Source organism: Macrobrachium rosenbergii, chromosome 24 (genome assembly GCF_040412425.1).
Source record: "Macrobrachium rosenbergii isolate ZJJX-2024 chromosome 24, ASM4041242v1, whole genome shotgun sequence".
Taxonomy (NCBI): Eukaryota; Metazoa; Arthropoda; class Malacostraca; order Decapoda; family Palaemonidae; genus Macrobrachium; species Macrobrachium rosenbergii.
In genome coordinates this window covers 31873975-31889298 of record NC_089764.1, presented here as the reverse complement: position 1 = coordinate 31889298, position 15324 = coordinate 31873975, and the positions used below count along the sequence as shown (strand labels likewise).

At 36.4% G+C, this 15324-nt stretch overlaps 1 protein-coding gene across 21 annotated transcripts in view; it reads left to right on the top strand.

The window, feature by feature from the left end:
• LOC136851982 (broad-complex core protein isoforms 1/2/3/4/5-like) overlaps window positions 1-15324 on the top strand; it is a 111116-nt gene that overhangs the window by 55210 nt on the left and 40582 nt on the right. The window contains exons 5-6 of one of the 21 annotated variants that reach the window (XR_010857024.1): window positions 5875-6512; window positions 6675-6813. The exons of 13 other annotated variants lie outside the window; for them this stretch is intronic. Coding sequence is in view for 6 of the 8 variants with exons in the window: in XM_067126380.1 (XP_066982481.1) it covers window positions 4561-5045; window positions 5875-6013 (624 nt within the window). In the remaining 2 variants the exon portion in view is untranslated. 7 more of the 21 variants (XR_010857026.1, XM_067126380.1, XM_067126388.1 and 4 more) reach the window with 7 other exon arrangements.

Below are 15324 nucleotides of genomic sequence, written 5' to 3'. Positions count from 1 at the left end.
GAGTGAAAGGATTGATTAGTTTTTGAATGGTGTCTCATGGACTAAGTGAGGCTGTTTCTCCCTTGCAGGAGCATGTGGGTTGGCCCAGTTCGTTAAGACACTGCTCACTTGAGGCTCAGAATTCCAACATTGGAAGGGGAGGGGTTCCTGGTGGCCCATCCTTCTTGCACAAGCCCCTTCATCATTACAGCTCCCTTATCAAAATTGGGGTCCAGCCCAGCAGCAATGATTTTGTTCGACCATTCTCTTGTTCTTATTGCGACAATCGCTTCAAGACCCGTCAACACCTGATACAGCACCAGAGGCTTCACACGGGAGAAAAGCCCTACTGTTGCTCTCATTGCCTCGCGCGCTTTACTCAAATGACACCGCTTAAGCGGCACATGTTAAAGATGCATCCTGATGCCCCTGTTGACCTTCATAAAAGAAAAGTCTAACATTTGCTTTTAGATAGATAAGGCCTGACAGGACTACAGTACCGGCAGGACATTCCTTTGATAATGTGAGCAGCAAGTACTGAATGCTTTCTTTGTACAGGAATGTGCAACGTTCAGATGTAGAAAGAAATTTATGAAAAATTGTTTTGTTTTGGAATTTGCATAATTTGGAACTAATCTCATCATCTCTTTTTTTTCCCTTGAGAGGTCATGACACAATTTTGAAATACAGTAATAGTTTTTAGTGTGTGTGACTGTAGAGATTTATGTGTATGTAGTGAAGCTTGTTTGCTTTTTCCTCTAAAGTAGGTCTCCTCTTGTTGCAGGGTGCCATGGTGCAAGCCAAGGACATATTGGCCTTTCCACCCTTGCAAGATATTATGGGACGCATTCCTGAAGGCGACTTGTCTCTTAGAATGAGGTCGATAGCAAGTGCGGTAGATGAGGGTTCTAGGTGGGGGGTTCTGGAGGGTGACACCATGCACAAGGATTTGTACCATGGACACTCTTGGACTAATAGCGGCAGCAACGGCAGCGGCACCAATTGTGGTAGTAACAATATTAGTAGGGCACCTAGGGATCACTTGGACCCAGAGAGTAGACCCTTTCCTTGTCCGTACTGTCCATTCAGTTTTAAGCGGCGATATACGCTGCAGGAGCACGTTCGGATTCACATTGGATTTCGACCTTATGCATGTAGGTCGTGCGGGAAAACGTTCACGCAGCGGAGCTCCCTGATCAAGCACGTCCGCGTGCGTGTCTGCCAGAAGCATGCCGCTCATGTGGCATAGAACTTTCAGTACGTGAGGAGTATGGTATTGTATACACTTATGTTCGTAGAAAGTCAAAATCAGTGGTTACTGTGCTGTAAATTAAGAAATTAAGGTTAAAAGCTGAAGGATCTTGACTCAGTGGTTCAGCTAATTACAAAATAATAATAATAATGGGAATAAAAATAGAATAACAGGGGTATTAGGATTTTTTTTTTTTTTTTTTTTTTTCTCAAGTAAGTAAACAGTCTCAAATTCTTGCTGTTATTTTATTTTTCCTTGCAATGTACGACCAGAGAACAGTTTTATTGCTGTCCAATTTATATTGAGAGTAATGTACACAAGATATTTTGGAATGGCCTCTTTCATGCATTGAATTTATTTCAGTTAGATGCTGGGGTTATGTGGAATGGACCAGAGTAAACTAGGGGTAACATTTATGTAAATTACCTGAATATGTTGTCCACTGAGAATGTGATTTTTCATGTGGAAGTGTTGACTCTTCTATATAAGATCTGAAAATATCCCAAAAACCTGTGTTGTATATTTGTAGTGTAATTTTTCATTTAAGGCTAAAAAAAAGTCACCTAATTCAGTTTTGGTTAGAGAGTAGCTCATAGAAGTAGAGGTGGTTTATTTTCTTTTTTTGGACAATAAAAGTTGATGATTCTTTCAGAAAATTTTAAAAAGTGTTTGTATGTTAAATGGTACATTTTATCTCAACAGCAATATAGTTTTAATCATGGCAAAGGTACTGATTGTATTAAATATTAAAACTTATTTTAATATCCAAGAAATCTGTATATTGTATAGAACTATTAATAGCAAATTAGCTTCTTGCTTTCAATCCTTTTGTGGAACCGTAAAATTGATCCACGTAAGAAATTCAGCTGCCTATAACCACTGCCTGGATCTTATAATTTATATGATTGAATATATGTTTGTCTCTTAGATGAATGTGGATTCTTAAAATATAGGGCTCCATAGAAATATTACATTATGCATGAAGATAAAATTATTTATAGGTAACAGATTTATTGTCAGTATAAGTTTTGCAGGACTCTTGTTTACAATTAATAAGAACTGATTGGCTTTTGACATTACAGTATTATACCCTGAAAATTTAGGTGTTTGAAGTAACAGGGATAGAGAATTATATTATATATGTGCTGTGTTATGTGAAAATTGAAAATTTTACAATTCTCTGACTTGTTTTTGCACATACAGTATGTATTTACAGTTGACTTGTGTGACAAGGCCAATTCTTAGAACCTCATACCGGTAACCGAAATTTTGGTATAATACTTTACATCACGTACATGCGGTCATCCCTTGGAACACAAAAGGAAATGAAAGTGTAGATACTCTTGTAAAAAACTTTCGTGAAACCTTGGATTTTATGTCTGAAAAAATGGTCTTGCAGTCTGTAATTGCTTTTTTTTTTTTTTTTCAAATATTTCACAAGGAAATATGAGAAGAGTTATGGAAAAGGTTTTCATGGACTGCATTTTGTTAAAATTGAGCAATTTAGTTGTGAGTAGATGTACAGTAGTGTAGTATACCTTATGTTTAGGCATATTTCTATAGTTTTGTATTTTTTTAATCTTTTGAATAATTGGCAACCAGTATGTGAAGTTTTATTTAATTTTTACAGTATATGGGGACTCTAGATAAGGTTCAAGCTTGTTATTAGTGCTTGGGATCAAGGCTTGAGTGCTTATTCTTTAAGCTCATCGACATATAAATACTACAGTATACTGTAAAGTTATTCACATAGTTTTATAGACCAAAATATATTTGTATAGGTCGTGAAGTTGTAAATAATAAGCTCTAGACTAAGATTAAAAGATATGATTTGAAAAGTGACGTTTTATTGGATTCCTTTTAATGGTAGGTTTATGAACACTTTGTTTTCGTAGAATACATACATGCGGGATTGCCATATTTTCGTTTTGCACATCATGTTTTTGATAGACTGTTACGTTGGACCCCTGGGATACGTGGACTCAGCAATTCGTGGAATTTTTCTGTGGAACATATATACACATTATTCATGGAAAATTTGTCTATTTGCAGTATTTATCTTAGAGAAATAGTCACAGATTACTGTATTTTCATATTTTCTTGACATGCAGTTTTTGTGATAAAACTATTAAAATATTCAGGTATAAGCATGTTCAGAGTTTTTTTGTTTTGTTTTTCGAGCTATCAAAATAGACAGCTATAAGCATTTTTAGAGGGGTTTTAAGTATTCACGGATTTGAGCTATTCGTGGGGATGTGGTATGCAACCCCACAAATCGGAGGGGTTGACTGTATACATAATTAATTAGGATAGGTAAATACAGTATTAAGGAAAGCAAGAGTCACATTACTACATACAGTATGCTACACTAATGGCTCAGTCCTGCGATGGTTTCAACAAAAAATGGCTACAGTATGGGAAGAAAAATGCAGTCAAAAATTTTGATGGAACTATGTTGTATATACTGCTTAGAAAAATGCATAGAATGGAATTTATTTATATAGTTAAACTGCAGTTGTTTGATATGCCAATATATTTTTATTTTAATTAGCCAATGCTCCTGCGAAGTACGGCTTTAAGTTTTGGATAATGAGAAGTTTGGCAGTAAAGTCTCTTTGCTGGATTTTCATACTACGGAAGTAATAGCTTCTGTATTGTTGTTCTAAGTCAGAAATACTACTGAACATACACTACCTTATCAAACTTTTTACCTTTCCAGCAGATAGGCAAGTTTTATCATTACCCCTGATATTATCAATGAAAAATCTTCACCATCATTACACTGTTAAAGCACATATGTTAATATATATATATATATATATATATATATATATATATATTTATTATATATATATATATATATAATATATATTATATATATATATATATATATATATATATATATATATATATATATATATATATATATATATATATAAATAAAGACAAAATCCACGAAGGAAAGAGAAACAATGGAGTGCTGCAAGGCCTTACGACTTACCATCCAGAGTCTGCTAAGTAAAGGACGATAAGTCGAAAGGCCTTTCAGCACTCCATTGTTTCTCGTTCCTTCGTGGATTTTGTCTTATTTATATATTCATCACGTTCCATATTTTCGTAACTCAGCCATACACAGTTGTATATATGTATGTATACTGTACAAATTTTTATATAGAATTAACCTAAGATATAGAGATGTGAGGAGTACTGCTTGAATGGTGCGCCAGGCGCCAAACAATGACAACTACTGTATATGTTCAAATGCATTCAATTGCTGCTCTATTGCTGCTGCTGCCGGGCACTAAAGTACTGGTGTCGGTCTCTTCCAGAGTGGTGGTGAACCCTTGCTCTGCACGAGGCGTGACATCAAGAGAGACCCTGACCAAGCTGCAGATGCGAAGAGTGAGCCCGATGTAACCTCGGCCTTGAAGACTGATCCACACCTGTCCACAAATGTTCCAGGCTTTGGGCCGCGCTTAAACCCAAACTTCTTTCCCGCAGCAGCAGCAGCAGCAGTAGTCACTGCTGCAGCCACAATGGGCGATGGAGAGTGTGGCTTGTATCAGACGCTGGTAGACGTCGCCAGTTCGTGCATTGCGGGAAACAGAGCCGATATGAAGTGCTCCATGTCGTTGAATCCGATAGGTTGTACGTCGAAGGGGGATTTTAAGTCTGCCAATCCTCTTGTCACGCCGGCTTCTGTCTCTGGGTTAGAAGATAACATTGAGCGGCCATATCCCTGTCAGTTTTGTGATTCACGATTCAAGAAGAAACAGCATTTGCAAAATCATGAACGTATCCACACTGGTGAAAAGTACGTATGTCATGTTTGTGGTCAGGCATTTAGTCGAATGCACATTTTGAAACATCACATGGAAAGAAAACACGCACTGGAATCTTCAATGATGTTCATAAACTAGATCAAAGAAATGAATGACCTCACGACCTTCGTGATTAATTCCGATAATATAATGTGATTTCAAGGTTGTAGAAATATAGAATAAATGAAGAGAAATGTGAAGTGGCTTCAGTTTTATTGATTAAAGGTAGCTCCATTTAGCTTTGTTATATATTTTGAAAGGATAGGTACAATATTTGCAGTTCTGGGAATGAATGTGATTCTGCTGATGTGAGTCTTAGGTCCATAACCGGTTTTATTTTATTGTTAAGCAGCAACACTTGCCTTTCTTTATAAACTTTTAGAAGAAATGTGATATTATTACCTGTTATGTATTTTAAAAACAAGATTATTGTGATTTGAATTATATTTTGTTGAACTAGTATGGGTAGTCGTAACGTTATGTAAATTGATTATATTCGAGAACAAATAAAAGTGAAATATATGTGGTTTTGTGGTTTGGTATTTTAATGCCTGATTTCTTTGGAGTTGATACAAGGTGAATATATTACCATGCACAGTATGTATCCCTTTTGAGTCAGTAACAAAATTATTTATGAAATAGTGGGATTTATCAGTGGTTATAAGAAATTTTGACACTCGCAGGCATTGAACTTATAATTGTTTATGAGTGATGCAAAAAGTTGGAACATTTACATGGTTCAGGAGGCCTGTAGGATTTTTATTTGAAGAGGGCAAGTGTATGTAGGCATCTTCTAAGCATTGCCCTTTTTGTTTGTTGCAGAATGTGTTTGATTCACTTTCAAGCCTACATTCATCACTTGGCATGGATCCCCCCCTACACAGCTCCAGCCAGGAAGACCTGTTCCGACCTTATGTCTGTCAGATATGTGGAAAACGTTTCAAGCTCAATCACCATCTGAAGCAACACCACAGAATCCACACTGGAGAACGACCGTTTTCTTGCCAGCACTGTGGTAAAACCTTCACTCAGCAAAGTAGCTTTCACTACCACTTGAGGAAAAATCTTTGTTGCCAGAAGCTGAATTTCAAAGCTAATTCAGTGACTTCCAGTGGACCTTCGGCAGTCAGTCAGCCTCATGTTGATTACACGTTTGGAACTCAGTCTGGTGCAAATTTCCAGTATGGAAAATTGTTGGACATGGTAGAAAAAAATTCGTCAGTGTTAGACATATTTTCAGCTGGCTTGGAGCCTTCTATAGGGCTACCCAGTCATCTGGGTTACGTTGGCGAGAAGTCTGACAGTGACGAGACAAACGCCAATCCCGCTAACACAGCAGCACCAACTGCTATTCTAGGTTTAAATGAAAATGAGGACAGGCATCACTCCATGAATTAATTGTAATGACTTTGTATATCATGTGTTTCGATTGTCTGAGGAGGAGGGATGATACTGCTAAGGTAATGCTCCTGTTAAGTTGAATTTAATTTGATATGACATCTCTACTTGTCATGTTATTTTGTTTATTTAGACAGTCTATGATTAAGCAAGATGTGCATCATATTTTTACGTATTTTCTTCTGCAAAGCATGGAAAGTGAAGTTGGGTTTTCTTGTCCTCAGGCATGGGATGTCAGTGTCCTTTCGAGAACCTTTGATGTCCAAGAAGCTCAAATGAAAGGCTCGGTAGTTGACCGGTTAGTCTACAACCCTGTGATGCCAATCAAAGTAGCAAGAAAGGAAGGTATTAGTAGTTCTTTTGTCAAGGTTCACAATTGCTGTTTCTGTGGCAAGCAGTTCCGGCGCAAAGACTACCTAATACAGCACGTCCGCATCCACACAGGTGAAAAACCGTATGTGTGTCCGCATTGTGGCAGGAGTTTTAACCAACGAAGCCCGATGGTGAACCACTTGAAGATATGTCATGGACGTTCTCTCAACGTGAAATAGTATTTTTATCACAAGAAGCCAGTACTGATGTTATTTGGGTGTCTGGGTTAGAGCTTTGTAGATTTTTGGCCTTTTAGATATGTATACGTAAATTAGTCTCTGGGTAATATTATTCTTAAAGGGAAAATCGTGTGTCAGACCTGTGACAGATTACCTGCAGCTTGAAGAAATGTGAAAAAACTTTTAATTAGTCCTTTTGAGGTTGATTTTGCATTACACTAAGGCTAATTTGGACAGACAAAGGTTGAAAACATTCTTATGCAAACTACTTTTATATGTTAATAAAAATGTTAGACTCTTGTTTGTCAGGAGTGATTATTAGACTTTTCCTGGAAAAACTGAATGCGTTTTGATTTTCACATGCTTACAGGTACTAAAAGAAATTGGCATATGTAACCAAAAGGAATATTAATTTAATTTTTTTTTTAGTTTATTGCATCAAAGTTGGGATTGATGGTTATGAAGTGATTGATGTAAGTTATTCAGACTGTTTGTGTTATGAAATGGAAGTGTATTATAAGTTTGAAATGCTAATGATTTCAAGGTAATTCCACGATATAGATCATTTCTGTAAGAAGGAAAATTGTAGTCTATAGACTTTAGGTCAAAATATGGCCTGAAATTATTCTTGTGTAAAACTTATTGGAGATTGTTTTTTTAGACATCTGAAGACATTGAAATCGTCATTTTGTTAGGTATACAGGCATCAGAAATGTTGGTACTTTTTTGTTGTATCATAATATAATCAGAATTTTTACCTTATTTATTCCTGAGGAAATTTACAGTCCATACTGTATTGTTACGAAGCACATGGAAATTATTTACTGGTATATGGTATTACTGATGAGGAGTGAGTTAGAGTCTTTGTAAAAAAATGTAGAAGTTGGTTTTACTTTAGCCCACAGTTTTAAGTTATGGCGTAGAACTGAAAATATCGTACTACACAGATATAATTGGGATATTTGGGGGTTCTATAAAATCTGGATTTGTTTGACATGGCTATTATGGACCACCCATTAACAGTGTCTGTAATTTTTATGATATTGACTGCTCTAAGTCTATGGGGTGTTACATGGCTTTGGCGTGTGTTGCAGGGTGACGCAGACGTGGATGGAGGGGCTGTGGAACATCCCCACTTTTGGCTTGTGGGCAGTTCCGCGTCAGCAGGTATAGGTGGTGCAGGAGCACAGCACTCTCCATCTTTGCTGGCTCAACAGCAACATCACCAACAGTCACAGCAACATCAGCAGCAGGGACTCGCAGACCCAAGGCCTTATGCCTGTGTCTTCTGCGGCCGCCGATTTAAGCGCTCTGACCACAGGCGTCAGCACGAGCGATTGCACACTGGGGAGAAACCGTATGGGTGTCCGAAGTGTGGTGCTAAGTTTGCCCAGCAGAGCGGTCTTCACTACCATAGGTTAAATGCTTGCCGTGAGGAACAGCACAATCGCGTTCCTGTTTAAATACACTTGGTGTTGCTGTTGCAGTTGAACCGCCATTGCTGTGTTAAAGATTTAGGTAATATGTAGACTGTAATGAAGCTTTGAAGTTTGCAATAACCAGAGTTACGAGTTATTTATCCGTTTTAGAAATCTCACTTCCTTCCTTTCATAAGCTGTAGGTTGTTACATTGAAAAGTAATGGTACTCAAATAGTAACTGATATGGAAGGTATTTTTACTGTGTTGTCCAAAATTATTGTAAAATTATCCTAAGTTAGAATTTGCCTGTAGTTACAATCTTGTGTAAGTAGTGTATGTGGGCAAATTTATTCTCAGTATTGTATACTGTATTCAGAAATGTTACACATGTATTGAGCATATATTGATGTAAAGTTGCAGTAAACAAGAGAACGTTTTGTGAAAAGTTGCAGATAATAAAATTTATAGAATGCATTATCCTCAGTGTACTTGTTTTGAAGCCTAATGATTCCCTTAGCATTCCAATGTGTATATTTTGAAATTTCGTTTTATTTTCAGTAAGTCAGAATGCATTTGTGTGATGCATATCAAATGTTTATACTGTACATATATATAAATATATATACATTACAGTATAATCAGGTAGGTTTGGCTAGGAATTTTAATTCTGCCATTTCTGACGATCTCATTGTAGGCTGTGTTTTCCTGGCTATGTGTGCTTATGTTATTTTTCTTTTTTATACATTTTTGATAAATACTTCATATATATACATATGAACACACCTTAAAAATCTCTTTAGAGATGAATACAGTACCAACGGCCTTATAAGAACCTAGCAGTTTTGGAGTTAGTTGCTATGACCTTTTACATCTGAGATGAATTTGATTGCAATTATATTTTTGATCAAGCCACCTACTGTTGTATGAAATGTTTGTTTGTCTATCATTTGAAATTCTTTTTCAGTTCTAGTAATGTAATAATAAATATAGTAATTAAAGTAATGTTCCAGTAACTCTTTAACAAATTTGTAAGTTGCCAGAATCATTTATTGGTTGCAGTAAAAAAAAAAAAAAAAAAAAAAAAAGGATATGTCCTTGAACTTACCAGACAAGGTTGTTGCAGTGAAACATATTTTTCAGTAGTTCAGTGCAGAAAATGAAGTTATTAAAGTTCAAGAAAGCCATGAGATTTGTATTTACTAGCATACTATCAAGTTATTGAGCACAGTCGCAATGCAGGCAGTCCCTGGTTTATGACGGGTTCCGTTCTAACACCACGGCTAAGCCAAAAATCAATGTAAACTGGGACATCGTCAAAAATCGTAAGAAAACCTTACTTTTAATCCTTTGGGTGTCTTGAAAACGACATAACCTGCATTTTTATTGAGCTTATCATAAAAAATACTCCAAATTTTAACCATTCTCCTGTTTTGGAGTCATATTTCTTCCATCGGATTGGCATCGTAGACCCAGAACATGCGTTGTGACCCGGAAATAATTTTTGACGAATATATTTGAAGAATGTCGTGACCTCGGAAAGGTGAAAGCCAAGTCCGGCGTAACTCAGGGACTGCCTTTATTATATGTGACTGCCCAGTTTTGATGACATTTAATGCTTTCAAGTACTAATACTGTAGTTGTAAGTGGTTGGAATATTATATGCTTCTCACAGTGCTAGTGAAGCTAGTTAATAATCCATTATTATGAACAGAGATTAAATTGTTATTTTTGCATAATTATCTATCATCAGTGACAGTTGTTGTAATGAATGAATAATAGATCCATTTTTATGAATCTGTAATAATAAAATCAGATGTAATCTATTAGCATTCACTTTGGGAGAAATTCTAGTTGAATACAGTATAAAAAGGTCTAATGTTGACCTTATATCAGATTCAGTGAGAGTCTGAATAATTCAAGTTCTTCCTTCCCATGCAGTTCATGAATGAACCATCTTACATCGTAACACTTTGTAGTATGGTAACGGAAAAATACAAGAAAATGAGTCCTGTAAAGTTTTTGAATGAGAACCCAGTCATGTGTCTTGACGTGTATGACTCGAATGTGGAATTGTGTTGAGTGACAGGCTAGATTGAAGGGGTTGTTCTCAGTGAGGAGTTAGGTGGAGGGATTTATTCCTAAACGATGGGCAGGGATTACAGGGAAGTTGGAAGGAGAGTAATTTGAGAGGAGCAAAGGTATCATACAAATGGAGAGAGAAAAAGTAAAATCTTAAGAACTGGTGCTGCAAACCCAAACTGTAATGTTGGTAGCAGCTTATTAGCTTCAACAAGTCTACAAAGATATATAGAGCAGCTTCTCAAAAACCTTAGGTAAGATGGAGTTAATTGAAATTGGTCTGTGTTCAAAGGGACAAGAGTTTTTCTACTAAGTAGTCTTAAGGAAAATCTAATCTGTGTGATAAGATGGATTCCAAGTTTGTAGCCAAAGGAATGATGATTTGCCCATATGTCTGAAGCCTACTGGTGTTTTAACACAACCCCATTAATCATATACACCTTAATTCCATGGTGCCCAATTCCTAGTCTCAGCAGTTGTGTGTCAGAGAAGTATCCTGAAGATTAACTGCTTGGTGGCTTGTAACTACTGAAAGTCTTTATACGCAACACATTGGTTCCGTTTTCCTTCTTAGCAGCCGTGCTTACTATTCATGCCTTCATATTATATTCCATCAGAGTCATCTTTCCAAGCATTTTTAACTTCAGTTTTTGTTCTGAATTGTGGATAGTGTTTAAGTTGTCATCTTTGACAAAAAATTGTTTTAGGGGAATTTTTAAAAATTTATATTCTTAATTTTAGTTTCTGCGTTTCATTTTGACATGCTTTGCTCTACGTGCCTATTTTTGGCCTTGTTTTCATGTTTTCTCAGTAACTTTTATTTATATCAAAATATAATTTCTGTGGTCTTTATTTCTCTTGGTCATATGTTACCTTGTGAATTTTTGGGCTATCAGTAGTGTGACTTCTGTGCCATGATTCAGTGTTTTTTGAGGGCTTTAAAGTAATAATAATAATGATGATAATAATAATAACTGTCTCTCTCCATTACCCTCATCATAACCTCTGCTTTTTACATAAGAGATCAAGAAGGTAATTTAAGTAAAAGTAGAGACAGTGATGGATTGCAATAATCAGTAAGGAGATAAGAGGTGTAAGCCATTACTGCACATTATTTACATCCATATTTACATTCCTCTTTCTTACATCTCAGTGCCTTCTTTAACAGCTGAAAGAGCAGAATGGGTTTCAGTATGAATGGTGAAATAAATTACTACCTTAAATTATCTGAAAGTGCACAAAATTGTACTCAAATGAATATAAAACACAAGCAGTCAGTTCATACAAAAGATAAACTATATTACCAACTAGCCATCCCAGTTTATATAGGACAGACAGCTGTGGACCATTAAAATTCATTTGTGCATTTTAACTCTGTGCGTTTATTGTTCAGATGATTGTAATTGGTGGATTGCCAATTAGACACATTTCATATTTTATTTGAGCCACAAAATCGGCTATTATTCTTTACAAAAACAAAAGCAGGTCACTTTAATTGTTTTTACTAGAATAATTGTATTCTTTTTAAAATTATAGCTTTCAGAATAACTGAAATATATTCTAAACAATTAGCTGATAAGAGAATATGGATAACTGTGGGATGGTGGCTTATAGTTTGCATGCTTGCAATTCATTTGTCTGTGACTGAATCTGTCTTGTGTCATCATTTCTGGTTTCCAGAACATTCCATACAGCTCTATACAGTATGATATTGTTCCAGTAATTGTGGAATTACTTCAGTATTTGTTTAGTATCAGAATTACTTCAGTATTTGTTTAGCATCACTAAATTCTGCACACCGAGTCATCACCTTTGGGTATCAGCGTTTTCATAAGCATCCTTCTAGAACAATTCCAGTGTTGGTATTATTCTCTGTAACTTCACTTTAAACAATTACCGTACCTAAATATTTAGGAATTATCCAGCATATATAACAGTATCCAGTTAACCAACTACACTTATCATATTAACATAAAGATAGCCTGACAGCAAAAGCTGTAATTTTGTATAGCTCATAATTAAAGCCTGACATCACCAATGCTATTTGAAATGATAGGCTCTAACAAAAAACTAATTCAAATCAACTAAAAGCTTTAGTTCCCTATCAAAGTTTAAAGTGATTTTTTGTACTGGATTTCTATAGAAATTTCTTAGGCAGTCAGGTTTGAAAGCCATGGGATTACTCGGCAAATACCCATGGTCAAGACAGTGTAACCAGTTTGAAAATTGGATATGATTTCATTGTGTAGTTGTGTTTAGAATGAACACCACAAGCCAGCAGTTGATGCAATTTGTTATTGCTGAGTTCATTATCCCACAGTGCCAGCCATTTACTGAAAATGATGTGTTTTCATCATCATCAACCTCCCTAATGCCATGTGATGCAAAGGGCCTCTGTCACGTTCCACCACTCATATCTTTCCTATGCTTTTATCTTCCACAAATTTTCACACCTCTCCAGTCCTTTTTTCTTATCCAAGTAGGTCTGGGTCATCCAACTCTTCTGGTACCCACAGGAACCCAGCTAACACTATCATCAACTATTCTCCCAGAGTTGTGCAAAGGCCATGTCCAAGCCATCTCCATCTCTTCTTCATTATTATTTCATTTACTGTACTTGTGAAGCTTCCAAAATATCCCGTATAGTATCATTTTCAACCCTCTTGCCATCTGACTCTCGGTATTTTCTTCTTAAAGCGTTATTCTCAAATCTGCAAAATCTGGTAGACATAGTTTCATTGTCAGCCTGTGATTTATGCCCTTATAGTAATGCATATTGCAATATACATGCATAATCTTACTTCTGTATGCTATTTCAGTGTACTTTATTGGAGTCTTATGCAGCCCACCCATTGTTTCATTTGCCTTCTGTAGTCTTCCACTGAATTTCAACTTGAGAGAACATCTACTAGATATTGTTCCTAAAACGTTTGAAAGATTTAAGTTCTCTCTTTCTCCATTTAATTTGATATCAACCTTTGTATATATTGTCTTTTGTTTTTCTCGCATTTAATGTTAAGCCCATGTGTCTAGATATATGATGTACTCTATTAAGCCGGCTCTGTAAATCATGATTTGTAGAATAAGGAAATGGGAATGGTTAGCTTCAGAAAAATCAAATATGGGGTTCTTCCATCGTGGGTTTTCCACCTACCTTATTACTATAACAAATATTACAGTGGATAATATCTCAGTTAGGCTAGATGGGTGATTTAGCATCAGGCTTACTAATGTGCACGAATCAGTGACGTTTGAAAGTTGCTTTCAAAATAGGTGAACCCTTTTATAAAGTTGGATCCATATTTTCACAACATTGTGTTGTGTGAACTACACCAGACTTTCTACATTTTTCTGCTCTTTGAGATTAACTCTTTAGTTTTCTGTAAAAGAAAACTATTGAGATGGCTTTGTCTGCCCGTCCGCACTTTATTCTGTCCACACTTTTTCTGTCTGCCCTTAAATCTTGAAGACTACTGAGACTAGAGGGCTGCAAATTAGTGTGTTTATGTTTTGCCCTCCAATCATCAAACATACCAAATTGCAGCCCTGTACCCTGTGTAGTTTTTATTTTATTTAAGGTTAAAGTTAGCCATAATCGTGTTTCTGGCAATGATATAGGATAGGCTACCACCGGCCCGTGGTTAAAGTTTCATGGGCCATGACTGATACAGCATTATACCGAGACCACCGACAGATAGAACCAATTTTGGTGGCCTTGATTATACGCTGTAGTGGCTGCACAGAAAACTTGATTGCGCTGAAGAAACCTTGGCACATTTTTTACTGTTTGTCATTATTCTTGGGTGATCTGGGCATTTCCTGTTAGGCTAATATTCTCATGAATGACTATAATATATCTTTATTGGATAATAAAGTATCTTTCTTTAGTTGAGTTACATAGCAGATTATTTGTGAATAATGTATTCTGTTTGGAAAGTGACTGTGATAAATACTGTACCATAATTCTCATTCATATAAAATTTATTAGGTTTTCTTATAAAATATCACAAGGCAATTAGAGCATCTGTGAGTTTTAGATTCATTTTTTACTAAGGGTAGCTGTACAAGTGTTCCAGAAATTGGCTACACTAACATATTAAGCAGGGAAGGATGTAACATATATATGATTTCCAGTTTGACAGTACAATCGTTAAGGAAAGGTATTGAATATGTGACGGCAGTGTCATGGTTAAGTACAGAAAATCAAAGTCGAGTCAGGTTTCCTGAAGTTTTAACGACTGCCTTAATAAATCAGTTTTACTGGAGAACCGTTCATGGCCAGTTTTAAAAAGTTACTGTTTGACAGACAGCAGTGGAAAGTTGATTTCTTTCTGTCTTTGTGTTTTGATGGGTGATGGATGATGGGCATCAGTAACAGTAGCCTCTTATTTGTTGCAGACTGGCCATGGGGTCGTGGCGTGTAGGTGGCAGCAGGTGGGTGAGGGCGGGCCTTGGGAGGGTGGCCACCAGGGTTGGGTGGTGCCTGGCAGGCCTGCTGGGTCAGGGGAACGCAGGTTTGTCTGTAACGTGTGTGGTCGAAGTTACAAACGTCGAGACAATCTTAGTCAGCATCAACGCAGTCATACTGGGGAAAGGCCTTATGTTTGTCCACAGTGTGGTGCAAGTTTTTCTCAACGTTGGGCATTACATTACCATAAATTAAAGGGTTGTGGACTGCCAAATTGAGATTTAGTTTGTTAGTATTAGTTTCAAAATTTGAGTGACCTTTCTTAATGCCAACCGAGCATATTTCTAAATTTAGAAATTTGGTTGTTTTATGAAACCAGACATTGGACTCTTCATTTGACAAAGTGTGTTGTGTTG